The sequence below is a fragment of the Nerophis lumbriciformis genome, linkage group LG11 (genome assembly GCF_033978685.3).
Source record: "Nerophis lumbriciformis linkage group LG11, RoL_Nlum_v2.1, whole genome shotgun sequence".
NCBI classification, from domain to species: domain Eukaryota; kingdom Metazoa; phylum Chordata; class Actinopteri; order Syngnathiformes; family Syngnathidae; genus Nerophis; species Nerophis lumbriciformis.
The window spans coordinates 3,631,549-3,655,000 of record NC_084558.2 but is presented as its reverse complement, the minus strand read 5'-3'; the positions used below and the strand labels follow the sequence as shown (position 1 = coordinate 3,655,000).

The 23,452-nt window shown below is 41.3% G+C and overlaps 1 protein-coding gene across 4 annotated transcripts in view; it reads left to right on the top strand.

Moving 5' to 3' along the window:
• svild (supervillin d) overlaps nucleotides 1–23,452 on the top strand; it is a 114,933-nt gene that overhangs the window by 74,177 nt on the left and 17,304 nt on the right. For 3 of the 4 annotated variants that reach the window (XM_061967860.2, XM_061967859.1, XM_061967862.2), the window contains 12 exons: nucleotides 18–93; nucleotides 3,405–3,856; nucleotides 4,542–4,677; nucleotides 15,459–15,606; nucleotides 19,111–19,194; nucleotides 19,281–19,367; nucleotides 19,432–19,609; nucleotides 19,681–19,853; nucleotides 22,288–22,443; nucleotides 22,517–22,653; nucleotides 22,719–22,866; nucleotides 23,073–23,218. In XM_061967860.2, the coding sequence (XP_061823844.1) occupies nucleotides 18–93; nucleotides 3,405–3,856; nucleotides 4,542–4,677; nucleotides 15,459–15,606; nucleotides 19,111–19,194; nucleotides 19,281–19,367; nucleotides 19,432–19,609; nucleotides 19,681–19,853; nucleotides 22,288–22,443; nucleotides 22,517–22,653; nucleotides 22,719–22,866; nucleotides 23,073–23,218 (1,921 nt within the window). The remainder of the gene's footprint in view (nucleotides 1–17; nucleotides 94–3,404; nucleotides 3,857–4,541; nucleotides 4,678–15,458; nucleotides 15,607–19,110; nucleotides 19,195–19,280; nucleotides 19,368–19,431; nucleotides 19,610–19,680; nucleotides 19,854–22,287; nucleotides 22,444–22,516; nucleotides 22,654–22,718; nucleotides 22,867–23,072; nucleotides 23,219–23,452) is intronic. The other variant, XM_061967863.1, reaches the window with a different exon arrangement.

The window sequence follows — 23,452 nt, the reverse complement described above, 5'->3', positions numbered from 1 at the left end:
TGCTATTTCTGCAACAGCAAAGACATGGAAGACACTACAGATGAGCCTTCAGTGAAGGAGCAACAGCAACATGAAGCTCGGGAAGAAATAAAGGTTAGTTTGCCAAAGATCTCATAAAGTTTGCATGTGTTGGCGATAACGGTCACATGGTTTTGATCAGCAGGACCTCAGCCCGTTCCGTCTTTAATTGGCTGACTTGATTGATGCATACAGTATAATTTATTGCGCTATGTCGTTTCGAAGAGGCGAACATTCTTCAAATCAAGCATCATCGCATACTTATATCGTAACCTCACGTTTTGAATGTCCTGTGACTTCTTATTAATATTCAATAACTCTCTATAATGCTATTCAACTAGCAGCCTGGGGGCCAAATCCAGCCCAAGAAAGACCCGAAACTGGCCACCCAGTTCAGTTTAAAATGTGGGAGGGGCTTTAACATTTTTGCAGGAAATTAAACACTAGAGCACTCTTGTTATGTAGAGAAACTTGGACTAGTGTAAACACAGAAGCAAATCCTTGCATTGACATTTGAACTTCCTAAAGGCCAGCGTCAGGGCCGCATCTCCCTAGTCGCTGATCCCACGCTGTGCGTACTCCGTGGGGGAAGAGCCCTAAAATGTCAATAAATGACAGAGCGCTTCATATCAAATTTGATCACAAACGTATTCCCAGCCCCTTCCTGCTCAGCCGCTGTTAAAGATATAATAGAAAATTCCCCTTGACAACATCAACGTGGCGTGCAAGATTAATGAACTGGTCTTGTAAGCCAGATGTGCTTGGTTTGAATCACGGTTGGACTTGTGGCAGAACTATGTTACATTTTATGTTTTAACTATGTTAAATTTGCTTATTTAGATCCAAAACATGCACCTAATGAAATCCAGGATTGAGTCAAATATTATACAATTCTGATTTGGCCAGCGTCTCCTGCAGAGCATTTTGCGTAACAAGGCTATGATTTTTTTCTGAAATGTGTAACTCTGAAAAAAGTAATAGACCAAAGAAAAAATGGTGTTTCTTAAAAGAGGATTCATAGTTTAAGTCCTTAATTTTCTGGAAATGTGGCCCTTAAAACAAGTTATTTGAATAGGCCTTCCCAAGAGACTGTTTATATACAAAACCTATCATTCCCCTCACATTCACTACACATCTTGAAATAAAGCTCTTCCAACAGTCTATCTGTCACCTACAGAAATGGAGCTATAAGTTTGATCATTTTGTATTCCTTCAGCCAATAGGCTAACATAATGTGAGTGTAATGTTAGCATGTAGCACACATAGCTTTGCTAGTGTTGCTAACGTTTGTGTCCTCCTCACCAACTCCTTAATCTTACGTGGTATATAATATAGGGCTGGGCGATATAGACGAAAAAGTATTTCTCCATATATTTTTACTTCAACTCAATATTTGATATATATCTCGAAATTATTTTACTTATGTTCGATATATATTTCAATATATTTTCCGGTGAAAGTATACATATGAAGATATTAATTTTTGAGCGATATTCACTGAAATTGAAGAGAATGACAACTGTACTGTAAACAGTCAGTGGCACTTTTATTAACCCAGTTAGTCAAGATGGGTCAAATAAACTGTAGCACAGAATTACATAACATACAAAAAGTAGAAAAATATTATTTCTACGTTAAAAAAAATAACATAGTTGTGCAAATAATGCAAAATGTATCAAAGTCAGATAAAAAATGAATTGGCAGGCAGGCACTTTTTAATTCCCAGTCGACGGTGTCACACATGTACGGTTCTGGTCAGCGCCAAGTAAGTGACTTGACTTAATTGATCTTTCTCACTTCGGCATACATTTTTGGCAGCATTTCTCGTGCAAAATATGCCCGGCTTGTCAACTGGAGAACCGTTTTGATTTGGGCTTACATGGTAAACAACTCAAATTAATGTTTTATCCAGATTCATACATTTGCCCAAATGTGGCCAAGTAGACGCATTGTGGGTTTCCTGGACGGCGTCTACATCGCTAAAAGAGAAAATCTAAGGAAGAGAATCCTTCTGCCATCTTCCACTAGTTCTTTAAATATATCAATTGCCCGCTTGAATATTACCTCTTCTCTTCTACGACTCTCTCGTCGTCAAATATTTGGTCTTCTTTCTGCAACATCAAGGTATATATTGACGCTTACATAGGTCTGCTGATAATGTTCCCCTTTAAATCTGCAGCTATAAAAACACCAACGGCATTTGTTATTGCTTTAGCCCTGCCTGACTCGCCGAGGAGAGGCTGCTTGAATGCTGTGTTTGCACCACGCTCGTCTTTATCTTCGTTGAAGCGATGTTCACTTGGGGGTGGTGACGCTTCAAATGGGTTAGCATGTTTGACGTGTTGTCAGAAGCATACCCTACTGCTGCTGAACAATGTCGGCAAACCTCCGTCCTCCATTGTTGTATCGCACCGCGAAGCCCAAGTGTTCCCAAACGGGAGATCTTAACGAGGCAGGAGGGTCTTCCAGCTCTGACTTTTACATGTTGTAGTAGCCCGCTGCTAGCATGCCGTGTGTTGTGCCTCGGTGTGCATTGTTGACACAACGTGCGGTACGCTACTTAATATGTCCGTGTGGAAACTCGTTCGGTACACCTCCGAACCGAACCGAAACTCCCGTACCGAAACGGTTCAATACAAATACACGTACCGTTACACCCTTACTAAAAATATATCGCTATATCGCCCAGCCCTAATATAATATATGGCATCTATTACAGTGGACAAATCTAGTTTTGCAATGTAGGTGGAAAAAGTACAGATGGCGCTTCCTGGAGTCACAGGTGTGTACAAGCACAACTTATTAGCATTAAAGCTACAGACACACAAAATGGCGTGTTCCCAGAAGATTTTTCTAAATTCCAGCACCCACACACTTTTAATATACTATTGTGGGACAAATATGGGACCTTTTAACCAGGAGTTACATATTCACTGATGGTATTTATTTAGCAAGACCACCGGCTTCTTTCGCACCCTGGCTTCAGTATGCCATCCCCTGACCTTTCACCCTGCGGAGGGACGTCTCTTGTGCTTTGAGCTGCTGGGGCCGTCATTTACAACAAATCAAACATACCCACATGTTGTTGTTACTTTCTCTGAATACAATGCATGTGAATGTGTTTAAAAGCTGCATTTAATGGAGTGTTTGTCTGCAGCAGGCTTCTGTCTTGCGAACTTGTCGCGACATGTGGTTTTGGTTATTGCGTTTCAAAAGCAAACAAGATGCACTGACAAAGAGCAACAAGTTCCCACATATTGCTGTCACGCTGCTGTCTTTTTATGTGTCATACCCCTTCCACCTCTCTGAGGTAACCCACTAACAGAGAAGCAGTGTCTTGTTCTGTTTACTATCAGTTTAATGGCTGCTTGTCTTCTTTTCTCTAGGCCGCTTCACTCCAGCGCCAAGACTCTGAGCCACGAGGCATTAAGGGAATCCTGAAGAAAAGCCGCTCCACTAGTGTGGAGTCTGACCAAAGCGAAGGGTCGACGCAAGACTGTACGCCGGTCCGACAAAGCAACGTCATCCTCAGCCGCCCTAAAAGCGAGGAGGATGAGGAGTTGGAAGAGGATGAGGAAGATGAGGGAGACTTGGAGGACGATAATGAGGACATCGACGACGACGAGTCGTTACTGGACGACATCACGGACGGAGGGGACTTGGGCATCCAGAGGCGGCGGAGTGAGCGCAGCAGCGGTAGCAGCTGCAGCCGCGGGAGTTTGGAGGAGATGCGCAGTCCTTCGTCGGACGAGAGCCTGGAGATGACCTCCACAGTGTCTGAAGACACAGAGGAGCTAGATAGTCTGGACGGGAGCCATGGTTCCTCTATCAAACAGAGGTCATTGAATTTTACACAACAATAATCTAACAAAGAATGTTTTCCTGATTTAACGGCCAATTTTGTCCCGTCCTATTTCTTTACAAGTTCCACATTACTGCGGTGCACTGGACTACAAAATGTAGCCTTGATGCTGACATTTAGACCGTTTATAAGTACATTCAGTAAGCACTACTGGGAACATACCTTTTTGTGTGTCTGTAGCTTCAATGCTAATGAGCTGTATTTGTTAGTTAAAGTTAAAGTCCCAACGATCATCACACACACACAGTAGGTGTGGTGAAATTTGTCCTCTGCATTTGACCCATCCCCATGTTCACCCCCTGGGAGGTGAGGGGAGCAGTGAGCAGCAGCGTGCACCGCACTCTGGAATCATCTGGTGATTTAACCCCCAATTTCAACCCTTGATGCTGAGTGCCAAGCAGGGAGGCAATGAGTCCCATTTTTTATAGTCTTTGGTTTGAACTCCTGATCTCAGAGCGGACACTCTAACCACAAGGCCAACACCTTTCTCTGTTGTAGTGTGTGGATGCCATATGCTTACCAAAAGGCCATAGAACGTCATAAATAAAGGGAATATTAGAAAAGATGTATGTTTCAATTTTCAAAAAGTTCTTTTTAATGCTTCATAGTGAGTTGTACGTTTTAGTTGGCTTTCATTTACTTGTGTCTCTTGTATTTTTAGACTAGCAGAGTTCAACAGTGGTGACAGCGAGAAGAAGGAGTTGACAAAGAAGCCTAAGCCTGTTGAGGCGGTCCACACATCGCTAGCCGATCGCTTCAACCAGCTTCATGATGCTGAGAACGCCTGGAAGAAAAAGGTGATTTTTTTTATTTGGTGGTTAAACACCTCAAACATTGAAAATACGGTATTGTGTGTGTGGAGAAGAACATCTCTGACTCATTTGATCAGAAGTTATTTGGCACCATTTGTTGGTTTGCAACCTTCCAATATAACACAAAGGGTATTTTTCAGACTTTTTTCCATCTGTGCTCGCAAAGACTTTGCCGTATCAGCTTTTTAGGGCTTACTTAACAGCAGGATTCCCCCCAAATGTATGTTCAAAATGAAAGGATGTGGACACATTGTTTCCCTCCTGCTGAATCAGCAACATTTGGAAATAGTAATGCCATAAATCCAGGTCTTAGCTAAACTCCCATTGTACAAGTAAAACCCGACACCGTGGCTAAACACCTGCGGGCTTTTTTCCCCTGGAGTCACTCTTTCTTCTCTTGTTGTCCATCCTACTCCTCTCAACATTTTTTTTGAATTCCTTCTCCAATCAGGCTCTTGCGTCAAATAATACCTTGCAAAAGCGTGCAAGCCGTTGAGTTCGCTCAGACGGCAAACCTTATTTTCGAGGTGGAAGTGCACGACCTTCAGCTGATATATGGGCGAGCGGGGAAATGTAACATGCTGCTGCATCCCCAACTCGCTCCAGATGTTTCCTGTTACGCCTGTAGACTACTTTTGCATGTTGTGTCTTTTTCATTTAAAGCGCGGCCTTTATCAGGGTAAATCAAGCTCCTCACACTGGCTTCGGCAACAAACAAGCTATTTTAGCATAGCATTAAGTACAAAACGTATAATAGTGCTCCAAATAATAGTGCTTCAGGATGGCTCTGTTTTAGATTCTAGCTGTGACCCGCCTGTCCAAACAATGTCTCTGCACCCTCACCCCCACTCAAAGATAAACCTTTCTATAAAACGAATGCTCGGCTGGTCATTTCCCTTGCTCATCCTTGCTACCTGGCAGGGGTGCTCTGAACCTGTTAGATATTTCCTAATGTCATTTTCAATCATATTTAGGCCATTCCAATACTTTAATTTGGAGTCATTGTCATGCTGAACGGGGACATTCCTCTCCAGTTTCACCTTAAAGCAAATATGTTTAGGCTTTTTTGGTTATCTGCAACACATAAATAACCAGTTAACTCAAGTGAAATGATCGCATTAATCATGGACATTTTTTTAACTGTACAAGCTCTTTTACCCGATCAGCTATACCAGGGGTGCCCAAACCTTTCGCTTCCAAGAGCCAAAGTGAAAATGTGCCAATGGTGCGTGGGCCAAACACAGCATTTTAAAGGTACAGTTAGTACCAATGATTGTCACACACACTAGGTGTGGTGAAATTTGTCCTCTGCATTTGACCCATCCCCTTGTTCTCCCGCTGGGAGGTGAGGGGAGCAGTGGGCAGCAGCAGTGCTGCGCCCGGGAATCATTTTTGGTGATTTAACCCCCAATTCCAACCCTTGATGCTGAGTGCCAAGCAGGGAGGTAATGGCTCCCATTTTTATAGTCTTTGGCGTGACTCGGCCGGGGTTTGAACTCACAACCTACCCATCTCAGGGCGGACACTCTAACCACTAGGCCACTGAGTAGCACCACGAGTGAAGCGTTAAAACCAGGGGTGTACAAAGTGTAGCCATGAGCTCATTTTTAAACAGCCGGCATCACAATAGCATTTCAATATTAGCATGCTAGCTTTTTTGCTTAGTTTGCAATAGCTTGACATATGATACCTGTTAGCATGCCATTGTTAGCATCCTAGCTTTTTTTTTTAAATTTTTTTAGCTAATTTTGTAGATTTACACTCAATCAATCAATCAAAGTTTATTTATATAGATAGCCCTTAATCACAAGTGTCTCAAAGGGCTGCACAAGCCACAACGACATCCCACATCAGGGCAAGATAAAACTCAACCCACACACCTCAGTCATATTTTAGTACGGTACTTGATGCATGCTACTGTAGCATTTTAAACACATTTTTCAGGTGTACAAATCAGATGAATATATTTTAGTACTTGACACAGGTTCCAGTTTGCATTTTACCTTGGTAACATTAGCAGGCTAGCTTTTTTTTTAGCTAATTCAACAGGTATTTAGCAATTTATATTTTGTTGTTTCACTAATGCGAACTGTAAGCATGCTTTTGTTATCATGTTAGCGTAGCCCCCTTTTTAGCTCCTTTTGCTCATACTTTTTCATACTTGACGCTATCTGGCAACCGTGCTAAATGTTTGGCAATTGCACAAAATATCGCCCAAAATTGCATTTTCTAATTATTTGAAAAGAAAAAGTCATATATTTGACTGGTTTTGAAGGTAAAAAAAACTTGGTTTAGACCCATACCAACATATATAAGGTAGCGGAGATCGTCATATCCGCTAGATGGCAACGTGTTAGCCTTGCGGGGACATGCCATCAATGATTTTGTGAGCTTGAAAGAGGCCAGTATATTTAGGAACATTTAGAAAACCACCACTTGGTGGGCAAAACAAAATTACTTGGCGAGCCAAATTTGGCCCCCAGGCCTCCCTTTAGGCATTCCTCCGCTATACGGTCAGTGGTCAGTTCAATGGATACCCCCAGGCCTCCGCTATACGGTCAGTGGTCAGTTCAATGGATACGTCAGTACAAAAATGAGTGAGGAGGCTGCGACTGGAGTGCTCGCTTGCAACATTCACTCCAAAATACAGCCTGAAAGAACTTCAGCTAAAACTAAAACTCTTTTGAATAAATAAATGACATGCATTCAAGTGAAACGTTTAAAAAAGTTCCTGGATAACACTAACAATAAAATTGCATTTGTGTACAAATATTGGGGTCTTTTCTTTAGAACATTTTCATTACGCAAGCAAATAATCATGAAAAAATGAATAATTGGAAAGCCCTATAAGTGGACACACCCCGGTAAAATGTACAAGGAAGTAGGTTTACACTAGGAAATTAATTATTGGTGAGAGGAAACACACTTTAAATTAGGGATATCCCAATCAACGTTTTTGGCCCTCAATCTCAGTCCTGACACTTTGACAATTGATTAGGAAATTGAAAATGGTTTATAGCAAGTAAGTAAAGTAAACAAGATATTTTTTTTGTGTCCTGTGATTAGCCATTCATTTTTGTTCAGTGCTCCAGTGATAATAGTACTTGTAAGAAACTTAGTTTATTTTCCGCCATGGTGGTGAGGTTTAGTATCTTAAAAAAGGTTTCCCTCTGTGGATAGACGAGGCGTTTGCAGCTTGCTCTCAAATTCGAGCCGGTGTTTTGGCAAGACACCTCAAAAAAGATATTGAACTATATTTACTTTATTTTAAATTGTATAATTTTTCATTCAAGCGCTTTCTAATCATCAAGTGATTAAATGTGATTGTATCTCACTGAAGGAATCTTTGACGTGAGTACAATCATGCATGTCATGTAAACGATTGTTTCAAAAAGGCACATATTGGCCCCCGCTCTGATCCCATGATCAGACATCTCTCATTTAAATACATCAACATGTGTGTCACTCTTCTTTCGCTTTCCCCACACTTGGGTCTCTAATATAGTTGATATTAGTTTATGTTTGCTCGGGATTGTTGTCTTGCCAAAAGGTGAAAGGGTCTTCGGTTTAAGCAAACACCAGAATGTTTTAGGCTAACATTGTTTGGTATTTGGAAATCTCTACTCAAGTTACCATTACTATGACTACATTAGGGGGTGAACTGTGTTTAGAAAGTAATACAAATCCCTTTATTGTAGTCTCAGCTAATTTTCCTCTTTCCTTGGCTAATGTCCCTTTTTGTTCATTTCCACTTTTCTTCTTTCCACCTTCCCTCCCTCTAGTGACCTCTGTCCCTACTACCTCCAGACTCTACCCCCCTCACTTTCTTTGACTTCTGCCTGTCAAATGTTTCCCAGCATCTCCAGGTGAGTGTGCCACATAGTGTCATTTTTGGTCAACTCCAAAGCTTGACATCATAAATCGCATTCACTTGAAATTTCTCGCACAGCTCAAGGCACTCGACACAACGAATCCCACTGTAACTTCAAGGTGTTTACCCGAACCACCACAGAATTTGGTACATGCCTTTCAAAATCCGACGAGCATATGTATGTAGAATTTAAGCGAGATAGTTTGGAAAAACATGGTCGTCATCAAGAAAAAACGTGTTTGAGACTTAGCAACTTGGCCTTTGACCCTTTGTCTAACGATCATAAGACTTTGACTTTCTCTATTGCATGTTTGTATGCTAGCATGTCTTCCATAAGTGTCATGTGGAAAACATGAGGACACTTTGTTTATTTGGGCAATTTATAGAGGCATGGTGTCTAATGGAGGCGATTCCATGATGTGAACCGATCCATCTACAGCAGGGGTGTCAAAGTCAAGGCCCGCAGGCCAGATCCGGCCCGCCAATGAATTATCTATGGCCCCAGGGATGATATTTAATTAGTATTAGAACCGCCTTCTGCTGTTTTGCACGCACCAATACTCCATCAGTGTTGGCGCTAGGAATTTTCAAAATGGGGTCCCAGGGACCCCATCAAGTCATAAAAATGGGGTCCCACAGTCAATTTTTGGGGTCCCACTTTTTTGTAGCCGTTTTGAAAACAAATGATAAATGTATGCATCATCCTTTATAGGGACGGCGTGGCGCAGTGGAAGAATGGCCGTGCGCTTGTTCAATCCCCACCTAGTACCAACCTCGTCATGTCCGTTGTGTCCTGAGCAAGACACTTCACCCTTGCTCCTGATGGGTGCTGGTTAGCGCCTTGCATGGCAGCTCCCTCCATCAGTGTGTGAATGTGTGTGTGAATGGGTAAATGTGGAAGTAGTGTCAAAGCGCTTTGAGTACCTTGAAGGTAGAAAAGCGCTATACAAGTACAACCCATTTATCATTTATTTATTATATCCTGTTATATCTCACATCTTTTATTGTGTTTTGGAAAAAGGTTGTCATAAACGTTACTTAAAGGGGAACATTATCACCAGACCTATGTAAGCGTCAATATATACCTTGATGTTGCAGAAAAAAGACCATATATTTTTTTAACCGATTTCCGAACTCTAAATGGGTGAATTTTGGCGAAATAAACGCCTTTCTAATATTTGCTCTCGGAGTGATGACGTCACAATGTGACGTCGCATCGGGAAGCAATCCGCCATTTTCTCAAAAAGTGAGTCAAATCAGCTCTGTTATTTTCTGTTTTTTCGACTGTTTTCCATACCTTGGAGACATCATGCCTCGTCGGTGTGTTGTCGGAGGGTGTAACAACACCAACAGGGACGGATTCAAGTTGCACCAGTGGCCCAAAGATGCCAAAGTGGCAAGAAATTGGACGTTTGTTCCGCACACTTTACCCACGAAAGCTATGCTACGACAGAGATGGCAAGAATGTGTGGTTATCCTGCGACACTCAAAGCAGATGCGTTTCCAACGATAAAGTCAAAGAAATCTTCCGCCAGACCCCCATTGAATCTGCTGGAGTGTGTGAGCAATTCAGGGACAAAGGACCTCGCTAGCACGGCAAACAATGGCGGCAGTTTGTTCCCGCAGACGAGCGAGCTAAACCCCCTGGATGTCTTGGCTCAAACCGTCCCGAAGATGATCAAGAAAAGAATATCGACCCTAGCTTCCCTGGCCTGCTGACATAAGGGTATGTCTACAGAATATATTAATTGATGAAAATTGGGCTGTCTGCACTCTCAAAGTGCATGTTGTTGCCAAATGTATTTCATATGCTGTAAACCTAGTTCATAGTTGTTAGTTTCCTTTAATGCCAAACAAACACATACCAATCGTTGGTTAGAAGGCGATCGCCGAATTCGTCCTCGCTTTCTCCCGTGTCGCTGGCTGCCGTGTCGTTTTCGTCGGTTTCGCTTGCATACGGTTCAAAGCGATATGGCTCAATAGCTTCAGTTTCTTCTTCAATTTCGTTTTGGCTACCTGCCTCCACACTACAACCATCCATTTCAATACATTCGTAATCTGTTGAATCGCTTAAGCCGCTGAAATCCGAGTCTGAATCCGAGCTAATGTCGCTATAGCTTGCTGTTCTTTCCGCCATGTTTGTTTGTATTGGCATCACTATGTGACGTCACAGGAAAATGGACGGGTGGTTAAAATCAGGCACTTTGAAGCTTTTTTTAGGGATATTGCGTGATGGGTAAAATTTTGAAAAATATAATAAGCCACTGGGAACTGATTTTTAATGGTTTTAACAATTCTGAAATTGTGATAATGTTCCCCTTTAATACATTTTAAAAAATAATACAAAAGACAACACATTTTTATGCCAATGTACATTTATTCAGTTACAAACATTCATTAACTTTCTTCTTTCCTGCATGGATCTAAACTTTATCGCTGCCGGTATTGTTTTCTATATTTTTATTGTAATATTTTCAGAATGTGTATGTTCTATTTTTGGCCAAAGCAAGACAAAGAAAACAATCTGAAGTTGTCTTTATGTTTTTGTTATAATGCCATGGTTTTAATAGTCCGGCCCGCGTATGCACAGATTTTCCTCCATGCGGCCCCTGAGCTAAAATGACTTTGACACCCCTGATCTACAGGATGTCTTCTATGTTTGCATTATCAGTAAAAAAAGAACAAAAGCCCCAAAAGTGACACAATTTGGAGTCCAAACTAAACCCTTCAAGTGTTTTTTTATTTGCGTCTTTGTGATAGAACCACAGAAAAGGGTATCAGTTACAAGCAAACAGGGTGATGCGAACCATACGAACGTGGTGGTGGTGGTTTTTCAGAGGGGGGCAGGCCTCACTGTATTGTTAGTCCAGACCGAGAAAGATGGCTTCCTGTGAAAACCTTCTTGTCTCCAACCCCTCAACTCTCTGGGGTCCTGTCAAGCCCATGCAGAATCCCCCCTCTCCTTTTGATGGACTCCAGAGATCGAGCCAGTCTTTCTTTGTGTGTGAGAACCATTCAGGTCCCATATCCCAGTTTGCATTGTGCCAAGGCGCCTTGGGCAGGTTTTTAAATATTGAGGTTCAAAATCCAGCTGCAAAACAGCCATTGTTTAACATTGTTGAATTATCACAACAGTAAATAAACCTGAAAGTAAAAAAAAAAAAATTGTTCTTATGCAGAAAGTAGAAAAGTGATTCACTTTGATGTGAGGTCAAGTGTTTGCAACATGTTTGGCGCGTCTGTTTCCACTTTTACCTTTGCTGGCAGCTATTTTTGAATGTTTACATGAAAGTATGTCAGGGATGTTTTTCACCTGTATGCAGGATGAATAATGGCTTCTTTAATCCAAGCAATGTCGGAAATTAGTAAGCAAGAATCACGCCAGCAGTAAATCAAATGTTTTGACTCGCTGGCTGCTGCCGAGGTTAAACTTTTGACCTTGCAGCTGCAGCCACCATGTTGTTCATGTTCTGCCTCCCCTCAAAGCGGCTATAACCAACTTAGGTGTGTTTTCTTCTCGCTGTGTTGTTCGGCGATGGAAGCCTCACACGTAGTTTCATTTCAAGCAAGCGCTCACTGTTCCCACTGAGCACAAATAAAGGCTGCAAATGATGGATTTGAAGCCGACAAGATCTCTTTTTGTACATGCTGGCTACATCTATTTAATGTCAGATTGACATGATAGGCTTAATTTTCGGGGGGGAAATCTGCCGCCGATCTAATGCCACATTGACAGCATGGCTCGAGCCACACATCTTTTTTTACTTAAAAATCTGCAGACATGTGTAGATGTTTAACTCAGCTCGTCTGGCCATGCACGCCAAGAAACGTCATCCATTAATGTCGCTTACTTCCATTGCAGACTGTACTGCAATATAACGTATCGAGACTTCATTATCCTCCGTCTCTTGTTTCATGCTTCTAATTAGTACTTCTAACGTCTTTTGTTACTCAGCTTGCACTTTTTTTTTTGATTATTGCAATTAATCGCAGGTGATGAAGTAGTGTCAGCCACTAAAAAGACGGCAAGGTCCATTCAGAGGCAAAGAACTGTATTATTTGTTAGCAAAAGAAAGCTCCCAGGCAGCACGAGGGCCATAAATAATTGTTCATTTGCTTTTAATGGTGTTGTTTTTATGTGCAAATGGGGCAGCGGAAATTAATCATCTGGCGGATGAAAATAGACGGATCACAACATTTTTCCCAATGTTTTTTTTTGTGTGTGCTAAGAGCATGTTTCAAACTGCAGTCATTGAGGCGCGGCTAAAATGTCAAGTTTACAAGCTTTTAATTACCGGGGTATGTGTAGGCGTGAGAGATTGTTGATGCTGGTAGTAGTGATCTCCTCAGACACAGGAAGTAGACAGACTGTCAGTGATTGTTGAGACAAGGAGAAAAGGTTTGATTCAAGTGATTGTTGAAGGGGTTGCGCCACTGCCTAGAGGGCGCTAACTTTGGAACAGCTTTATATCCTGTCCTCTCCCTCCTCTGAGCATGTTAACTATGCCCTACGTAACACATGAATATACCGTTATGCTATAAAAGCGTGCTTGGAAAATGGTATGACTTTATTCAACAGTTCAGCAGGAATCATAACATTCTTTTTTAAATCCTTTCGTCCTTTTCTTTTCCTTCCACCTGCTGCTTTTGTGTGTGCAGGTCATCATAATCAGGCCAGATAAATTACATTTATAAACACATAGACATGTATTTTATTTTATTTTTTTATCTGCTCTTTTAAACTACAAATAAAATAGGAAAGGATAGACCTTATTTATCCCACAATGGGGAAATTATTTCTGCACCAAAATAAGGTAAAAACCCATGAAAATAAGAGGGAAACATAAAATAGCACAGAGCTGGTGCAAGCAGCTGCCACTTCATCGGCACCGTTTCTACATACAGCTACAAAAGTCAAACACAACGAAAAACCAAAAGAATAGCAATACATTATACATGTTGCGCACTTACGATTGGACCATGCGTTGACCGATAACAAAACAAAACAAAAACACCATTTTAACTTACATAACATGGGTTGTCAAACTAATTTTCATTGAGGGCCACATGGTAGTTATGGCTGCCCTCAGAGGGCCCCTTGTAACAACGAATGATATATGAATTTGCCTATGCATTTGATTATTGTATTTTTTACGTACACTGTAAAATAAATCTGTATTTTTTTTGCAGTAAAAAACAAGCAACTCAATCACCAGAATTTTACTATAAAATGTGCAGTGTTTTTTGCAATATACTACGGTAAATGGAAAAACTTTCCCATCGTTTTTATTTTATTCTGGCAACTGAGCTGCCAATTTTTTTTTACCTTTAAAAAAAACTGATAATGTTTTACCATTCACAGTAAAAATAACAACCGTAGATCTTACAGTAATAACACTGGCAGCTCAGTCGACAGAATTTCCCGTAAAAAAAACGGTGGTAGAGTTTTTAAATTTACGGTAATATGCTGTAAAAAAAACATTGCAAATTTTACAGTAAAATGTATTGTAATTTTTACAGTGTACAATTTCAGAATCAGAATAGTTTTTATTGCCATTTTAATGGATAACGTGTTCTAAAACCATAAGTCAAGCAGAAATTTAAGTATTTTAACAAAATAAAATGTTTGGAAAGTATGATAATATATTTTTTGCTATATTGGATAATATTAAAGTTTAAAAGGTATGCAATGTCATGCGGTCCCTGCATTTTTTACTGTTAAAATGGAAAGAACAAATACATTTAGTAAAAAAAGATAAAGTACTTTATTGATGCATATTATTTCCAGGACTTTGTGGGCCACATAAAATGACATGGCGGGCCAGATCTGGTCCCTGGGTCTTGAGTTTGACATCTCTGCGCTAGACGGTGTATTCTTCATTCATTTTAATTGTTTTTATTTTTAGCCAGTGACATATAGTACAACAGTGTTAAATAAGCTCTACTTCGTCATACTCCTTTTTGGACATGTTGAATTGTGCAAGTGTTCAAAATAAACTCAATAAACCAGTACCATTACTATACTCAGGCAACTATAACTGCTGGTATATGCAAATTACAAACAAGTTGATAGTTCATCATATTTTTTTAGCATGCAAACTTGGGTTATGGGCAAAATGATCAATTCTTAGATGGGTCACGATTAAGACGTGGACGATTCCGAATCGATGGACAAACGTTCATATATCGATTATTTTTGTATGCGAAATAAAGTAATAGGGACGGTTATAAAATGTGCAACTCAAGTGGACACAAAACGCAGGCAAGACGAGAGCAGAAGCCATGCTAACAGCTAAGCTAGAGCTTGACTGTGAAGTAGTGAAACAAGAAAAGAATAAGTGCGACGTCTAACTGGGACCGCCTTACAACAGACACAAACCAGCTAGATTAGCAAGTAGATTAATAAATCAGTACACTCTTGAAGATGGTACCATTCATTACACAGTGAATATCATACTCTCTCATATTGTAGTTAATTAAATCAGGAATTTTTAGGTTTTTATAGCGGTAGGCCAAAATATGATTTTAGAATCAGAATCAAGAATTTGTTGGCTGTAACGGAATATATATATATATATTTTTAAAATACATTAGGAACAGATATTTAACAACAATGAATTATATTTTATATGACTAACAACAGCTTTACAGATGTCGTATTAAAAGCTTAACAGGACACATGGTATTATCAATCTTAGTAATCACAGCCACCATGTTGTTGACTTTTAAATAACGATTTGGAGGGCATGAGAAAGTGGAAAAGAAAATGGAACACTCTGTGTACCGGTATCACACAACATAGCAGCAACACAACAAATGTTGTCATACGTGTTTATGAAATGCACAAATGTTTTATCCAGATTTTAGAAAGTAGTAACCCAAATTTGGTCTACAGAAATCAGGCATGGAGACGACGCCCAAGGTGTCGCTGGCCGAGAGGATGAAGGTCCTGAAGGACAAGGAGGAGCTGTGGAAGAATAAAGGCAAAGGTGCTGCCAACGATTCCAGTCAGTTCACCGTAGCAGGACGCATGGCCAAAAAAGGTAAAGTCTGCCTTAGGCTTGAATCAAAGTTAGATCCTTAAAATGTTATGTGCAGTAATACAGAAGTATGGAAACGATGAGAAATAATGTAAATCCAATTACTTCATTCTATATAATACCACAAAAATAAAAACAAGAATTTTACATGCAGTGTTATTGTAAGATACATGAATGAAGATAGTTTAATACTTTTACCTTTTATTGATGACTCTTGTTGGAGAAGACAGCGATGTGAAGAGGACATTAAGTTATTTGTTGAATTCATCCATCCATCCATTTTCTACCGCTTATCTCAGCTACGATCAGGCGGAAGGCGGGGTACACCCTGGACAAGTCACCACCTCATCACAGGGCCAACACAGATAGACAACATTCACACTCACATTCACACACTAGGGCCAATTTAGTGTTGCCAATCAACCTATCCCCAGGTGCATGTCTTTGGAGGTGGGAGGAAGCCGGAGTACCCGGAGGGAACCCACGCAGTCACGGGGAGAACATGCAAACTCCACACAGAAAGATCCCGAGCGCAGGATCGAACCCAGGACCTTCGTATTGTGAGGCAGACACACTAACCCCTCTGCCACCGTGTTGCCCTTGTTGAATTCAATAGTAAACAAATAATTTTACATGCAGAATTATTGCAAAATACATGAATCTGAACATGAATGAAATAGATAAATGAACACTTAGCATCACTTTTATCTTTTATTATTTATCGTTGGAGAAGACAGCGATGTGAAGAGGGTGGGGATAGTTCCATTAACCTCTTAAGGCCCAAGCTGTTTGTTTACATGTTTTTTTTATTTCTCTTTGCTATTTGGGCTTATTGGACCCTAATTAGAATAAAAACTAAAAATAATCTTTTAATATGATATACCGTATTTTCCGCACTATTAGCCGCACCTAAAAACCACAAATTTTCACAAAAGCTGACAGTGCGGCTTATAACCCGGTGCGCCTTATATATGGATTAATATAAATATTTATTTTCATAAAGTTTCGGTCTCGCAACTACGGTAAACAGCCGCCATCTTTTTTCCCCGTAGAAGAGGAAGCGCTTCTTCTTCTATGGTAAGCAACCACCCGCCCCCGTAGAAGAAGAAGAAGAAGAAGAAGCGCGCGGGTATTACGTTTCATTTCCTTTGTGTGTTTACAAAGACCACAAAATGGCTCCTACTAAGCGACACGCGTATAATGCAGAATTTAAACTTAAGGCAATAAGTCATGCCGAAGAACACGGAAATAGAGCAGCAGCAAGAGAATATAACATAAATGAATCAATGGTGCGTAGGTGGAGGAAGCAAGAAGATGACCTGCGCCAGGTAAAGAAGACAAAACAGAGTTTCCGAGGGAACAAAGCAAGATGGCAACTGTTGGAGGACAAACTGGAACAGTGGGTTGTTGAGCAGAGAGCAGCAAGCAGAAGTGTCAGCACCATCACTATTCAAATGAAGGCAACAGCGCTAGCAAGCGAACTTCACCTGGATGATTTTAAAGGTGGTGCTTCTTGGTGTTTCCGGTTCATGAAAAGACGCAATCTCTCCATCCGCACACGGACTACTATTTCACAGCAACTGCCTAAAGACTTTCAAGAAAAGCTGGCTACTTTCCGTGCATATTGTAAAAACAAGATAGCTGAAAAAAAGATCCGGCCAGAGAACATTATCAACATGGACGAGGTTCCACTGACTTTTGATATTCCTGTGAACCGCACTGTGGATACAACGGGAGCACGTACGGTGAATATTCGCACCACAGGGAATGAGAAGTCGTCCTTCACTGTGGTTCTAGCTTGCCATGCTAATGGCCAGAAACTTCCACCCATGGTGATATTCAAAAGGAAGACCTTGCCAAAAGAGACCTTTCCAGCCGGCGTCATCATAAAAGCTAACTCGAAGGGATGGATGGATGAAGAAAAGATGAGCGAGTGGTTAAGGGAAGTTTACGCGAAGAGGCCGGGTGGCTTTTTTCACGCAGCTCCGTCCATGTTGATATACGACTCCATGCGCGCCCACATCACAGATGGTGTCAAAAAACAAGTGAAGCACACAAATACAACACTCGCCGTCATTCCGGGTGGATTAACCAAAGAACTCCAACCGCTGGATATTGGTGTCAACAGGGCATTTAAAGCACGACTGCGAACGGCGTGGGAACAATGGATGACCGAAGGCGAACACACCTTCACTAAGACAGGGAGACAGCGCCGGACGACATACGCCAACATCTGCCAGTGGATCGTAAATGCCCGGGCAGATATTTCGGTCACAACTGTGGTCCGAGCTTTCCGGAAGGCAGGATTCACAGAACTGCTGGACAACAACAGTGACACTGACTCCGATGACTTCGACGAGACGGAGCCGGCCATTTTGGATCCCGTATTCGCCCAACTTTTTAATTCGGACACCGAAGGAGAAGAATTCGAGGGATTTACGAATGAAGAATAACTTCAGAAAGTGAGCGTTATGTTTATTTTGTGTGTTGTGACATTAACGTTCGAGCAACATTATGTTGCTATTGCTCTGCACTATTTTGAATTTTACTATGTTTGTGATTGCACATTACCGTACATTTTGGGAGTGAACAGAGTTGTTAGAACGCTGGTTTTTAATATATTATTAAAGTTTGACTGACCTATCTGACTGTTTTTTTGACATTCCCTTTAGCGCAGTTAGATGCGGTTTATAACACGGGGCGGCTTATAGGTGGACAAAGTTTTGAAATATGCCGTTCATTGAAGGCGCGGCTTATAACCCAGGGCGGCTAATAGTGCGGAAAATACGGTACTTAGTCCATAAGTGCACAAACGTGTACTTCATGTGTAGTGACATGCTATTTTTTATTTTTACACTTTTTTTTCCAAATTCCATTGTATTTTATACTCTTCTGACACCACCAGATAGCAGTATAAGTGTCCATATGTCGGCATAAGACCCCAATTCAGTAGTGTACACAATTTTGGAAATAAGAGCTAAAAGGTGCTGTCCACACATGTGGCCACTAAGGCCTTTAGAGGTTAAGTTATTTATTGAATTCAATAGTGTTTCTCACAGTCTTTATGAGAGTGCTGGCACTCGCAACCTTGTCTGGCCCCATTGTGGCTTATTTTGCAGCTGTACTCAATAAAAAAATAATGTTTGGGCACTCGATTCTGCGGAAATGGACTAGTTTGTTACACACAATGTTTAATAATTTTACTAAAACCAAGGTACTACTGTATTTTCCGCACTATAAGGCGCACCTAAAATCCTCCAATTTTCTCAAAAGCTGACAGTGCGCCTTATAATCCGGTGCGCTTTATATATGGACCAATATTGAGCCACTACAGGATGCATAACGTAACCCCAGCCTCTACTGTAGCGTCTATTTTATGCGCCTTATAATGCGGTGCGCCTTATATGTGAACAAAGTTTTAAAATAGGCCATTCATTGAAAGTGCGCCTTATAGTGCAGAAAATACGGTACTTTATGTGCTTAATTGGTGTCGTAATGTTTCACCAGGTCTGGTGACAGACACAGGAAAGGAAGAGTCCCGTCTTACGCCACTCAAGAAGTCCAACGCCACTCCTGTGAAGCCACAGGAAGGTAGTAAATACTCCCCCTTTGACCAACTGAGGTATAAAGCTTTTCACTCCAACTAAGTAATAAATGCTTGCTTTGCTTGTGGACAGACATCTCCAGCAGAACTGCTGTCAAGGTGGAAGGAGACAAGCGGCTGGACAAACTTGAGTCCTTCCTGGACAAACTTCACAGCAAAGGTATCAGGTTGATCTTAGACACTTCCCCAGAGTGAAGTTGACCTCATTTGTTTGTCCTCCTCAGGCGTGAGCAAGAACAAGACGCCCACCATTGAAGTGACGGCAGAGACGGAGAAAGAAGTCATGACGTTGGATGACGAAGAGACCTTTGGCAACTTCTTTAAGTCGGCCACATCCTCAACCCTTCAGGACATCATCGTGACCGAGGAGGACCTGAGCCAGATACAGGCTGACACGCCCAGGTTGGTACCTGTGTTAAAAACAGTCAGGGAAATAACGCAGAAAAATACTGAAGAATGACGTTCTTGCTCAGGCTCACCTCAGCTGTAGCTGAGCACAAGCGAGCGGTGAGACCAAACAGAAGGAATCAGGGATCCAGGAACCCTCTGAAAGCGCTGGCTGCACGCAACGACATCCGGCAGGTGTACACCGAACAGAGGCTCAACATCGCCTCGGTGGAGACCAAGAGGATCCAAGTGGAGAGAAGTAAGAGTTGATGAATTAAGAACCATGCCCTGATTGAAAATATGATTAAGCAGTGTGTCCATGCTCTAATTAACTGCTCATAGTGGACGGGTGTGTGGTCTACAACAGCAAATAACGCCTGTGTCTATAACCGACCCCAGACCAGAAAAATACAGTGGTACCTCAACTTGAAATGAGTACTTAACTTACGAGTATTTTGAGATACGAGTGTTCTCTCTGCTTTTTGTTGTGCTTAAGGTTGTGAGCTTAATTAGAGTTACAAGCATTCCCACCGCTGGTAGTAACTACCCACAGCCAGAGATCGACACAATCCTGGAACTGAGAAAGGAAGGACGATACTCACCGAATCAAATAAACAAACCATTAAAAACCTGCCCTACCATGCAGGAGACTCGGTGATGTAGCCCAAGCGCAGCACCGCCAGTCTGCGCTGAAACAACATCCGCAAAGAAGACATTTATCCATGAAAATAAGGAGAAGCTGAAGAATGGTCTATCCGACGTGTTTCAGTTCCTTCTTTTCCCCTGACTCTACAAAGTGGACGAGCTAGCATTATGCTCACTAGGCCTGATGCAGACATACTGTTGCTGTTAACTTTGACCTTTCGGGCAACATTAACAACAATTTTCCAAGTTCATTAATTTCGTTGACTAATAATGTCGTCAATAACCTGTTTTCCACTGGCTAATATGAGACGATAACTAATCAAAACAAATGCACATTGACTGAGACTATGACCAAATTAACTGACATTTTAGTCAACAAATAAAAACAAGTCAGGAATGTTAACAGAAATGAAATCCTATTATATTTAATTTTGTCTTGTAAATGTGGCCAGGAGGTGACCCAATCAGATGCTTTTCTTGTGAGACAAGAAAGTTGGACTTCTCAGCGCAAAAACAAAAACGTATGCATTTAACAATTCCCACACCATAATATGTGTACACCTGAGAAAAAAAAGAAGACTACAATTGACTACATTCTCTGCAATTTTAGTTAACTAAAATGTTGTAAAATGCAGTCGATTAAAACTAAATCAATTTAGATGACTAGAATATGACTAAAACTAAAAGGCATTTTCTTTAAAAGACTAATACTAAAACTAAATTAATAACTGCTGTCAAAATTACACAACGGGGAAGCAACCCGAAAGAAACACCATATTAGTAATGCTGTACTATATTGGTATTTTTATTATTATTATTATTATATTATTATTTTTATTAGTGTATTATTACTTCATAAAACTACTGTTGGTTTTTTTACTACATCAAACAATATTTCTCATCTAAAAAGTCATTTTTTGTTTCAAAAGGCATGTTACATGTTAAAATTGTGTTGTGGTATTAATAATAATAATAAAAAATAATGTATTAGATTTATACAGCGCTTTTCCAAACACTCAAAGCACTTCACAGAGAACTGAAACCCATCATTAATTAACTCCACATTCACATATTAATGCTGCCTAAGCAGTTTTTTACTTACCGCTATAACAACTGTTAGACTAGGGGTGTCCAAATTTTTTAACTGGGGTGCCGCATCAGGCTTAAAATTTTTTTCCAGAAGCCGAAAGCCAACTGTATGCAAAGTTACTGTGTGTGTGTGTGTGTGTGTGTGTGTGTGTGTGTGTGTGTGTGTGTGTGTGTGTGTGTGTGTGTGTGTGTGTGTGTGTGTGTGTAAATATATATATACGTATATGTGTGTGTATGTATATATATATATATATATGTGTATGATTACATTGATGATTATAATAATATAATGCTATATATATATATAAATATATATATATATATATATATAATATGTATTATAATTGGTTGTTAAGAGTATGTGAAAATTCGACCCCTACCTTGTTTACTTCTGTGACGACCTCCTTAAAGTTTTTTAATCAATCAGAAATATCAAGCAGCTAAAATGTGCCAAACATGAGTAAGTGTGGGGAGAGTGTTTTGCATTTTTCCTATCTTCCCTTGTAATGAGTGTAGTTTTTATTTTTTTATACTGATTTTTTAATATCCACACAAAATTCAATGGGCAGGATGTGTTATGTGTGACCATGTTTGTTTAACTTTTTGTGCTGGTTGAATTTCTCTTAATGCAACATGACTAGGGAAGGTTGTTTGGATTGGTCATATACTGTGAGTAAATGTTGTGCATACAATCACATTGATGTACAATTAATGGCCACTGACTTGAGTTATTTTTTTGTTTGGCTATCAGATGGTGATAAAATGGCAGCTATGAATCTGCTGACTATTTGTATATTATATGAAAACGCCGCGCCCGGCCAATTTTGTGCCGTCTCGCTGGTCAAATTGAAGACGCCAGCGGGCTGAAGTTCGGACACCCCTGTGTTAGACATTCCAGCATTTCTGTTACATCTGCTTTGAAGTGTATCTCTGTAATACGTCCATTCTGTTGCTCCCAGTGGCCAAACACTCCAACCTGGCTGACGTAGCCCTTGCAGGCCTGGCCAGCAAAGAAAACTTCCGCAAGGTCAACCTGCGTAGCGTCAAGTCGACCGATGTTGTCACCAACAACAGCACGCTGCCCTTCAACAAGCTCATGCTCATACGCATCAAAGGTCAGAGTTGACAGTGGATACATGCTAAACCTTTAAAGAACGCAGGTGTTAATTTTATATGAATTGTGTTCAGGTCGGAGGCACGTGCAGGTGCGCCTGGTGGAGCCCACCTCCAAATCTCTCAACAGCGGCGACTGCTTCCTCCTCATCACGCCCAAGCAGTGCTTCATGTGGAGCGGCGAGTTTGCCAACGTCATTGAGAAGGCAAAGGTAGGACCACGGCTAAAAGGATTTGAGATTTTGACTCGTGTTTAATTCGACCGCGTCGTCACCAGGCGTCGGAGATGGCGTCCTTCGTCCAGGCCAAGAGGGACCTTGGATGCCGAGCCTCTCAGGTGACAGTGCTGGAGGAGGGCATCAACACAGACAGCAAATGGGCCAAAGAGTTTTGGAGTCTGCTTGGAGGAAAGAGCCAGTATAGAGGTAGAGTGTGTACACGGATGATTAATGGGTCTTCTGGGTATTACTCCTTCTCTATTGAAGCTGCATGGTTGATTTCTGACCTGAGGTTTGTTTAACTTAGCAGCCCGCCTGCTGCTCTGCACATGTGCTCACTTTCTCTGTGTGTGTGCGCGTGTGTGTGTGTGTGTGTGTGTGTGTGTGTGTGTGTGTGTGTGTGTGTGTTACAGGAGCAGGAGAGCCAGAGGAGGATGAGCTGTATGAGAGCGGAGTGTTGGACTCCAGCGGGGTCTACAGACTCCAGGGAGACAAGCTGGTGCCGGACGAAGACGCCTGGGCCTCCATCCCGAGTGTCTCCTTGCTCGACTCCAAAGAGGTACATGAGTGAAAGTGGAAAAGTCGGCCAGGATAGGAGAACAAGCAGTGTAGAAAACGGATGGTCTGTTTTCTTTTGTCATCCATCCATCCATCTTCTTCCGCTTATCCGAGGTTGGGTCGCGGGGGCAGCAGCCTAAGCAGGGAAGCCCAGACTTCCCTCTCCCCAGCCACTTGGTCCAGCTCTTCCTGTGGGACCCCGAGGCGTTCCCAGGCCAGCCGGGAGACATAGTCT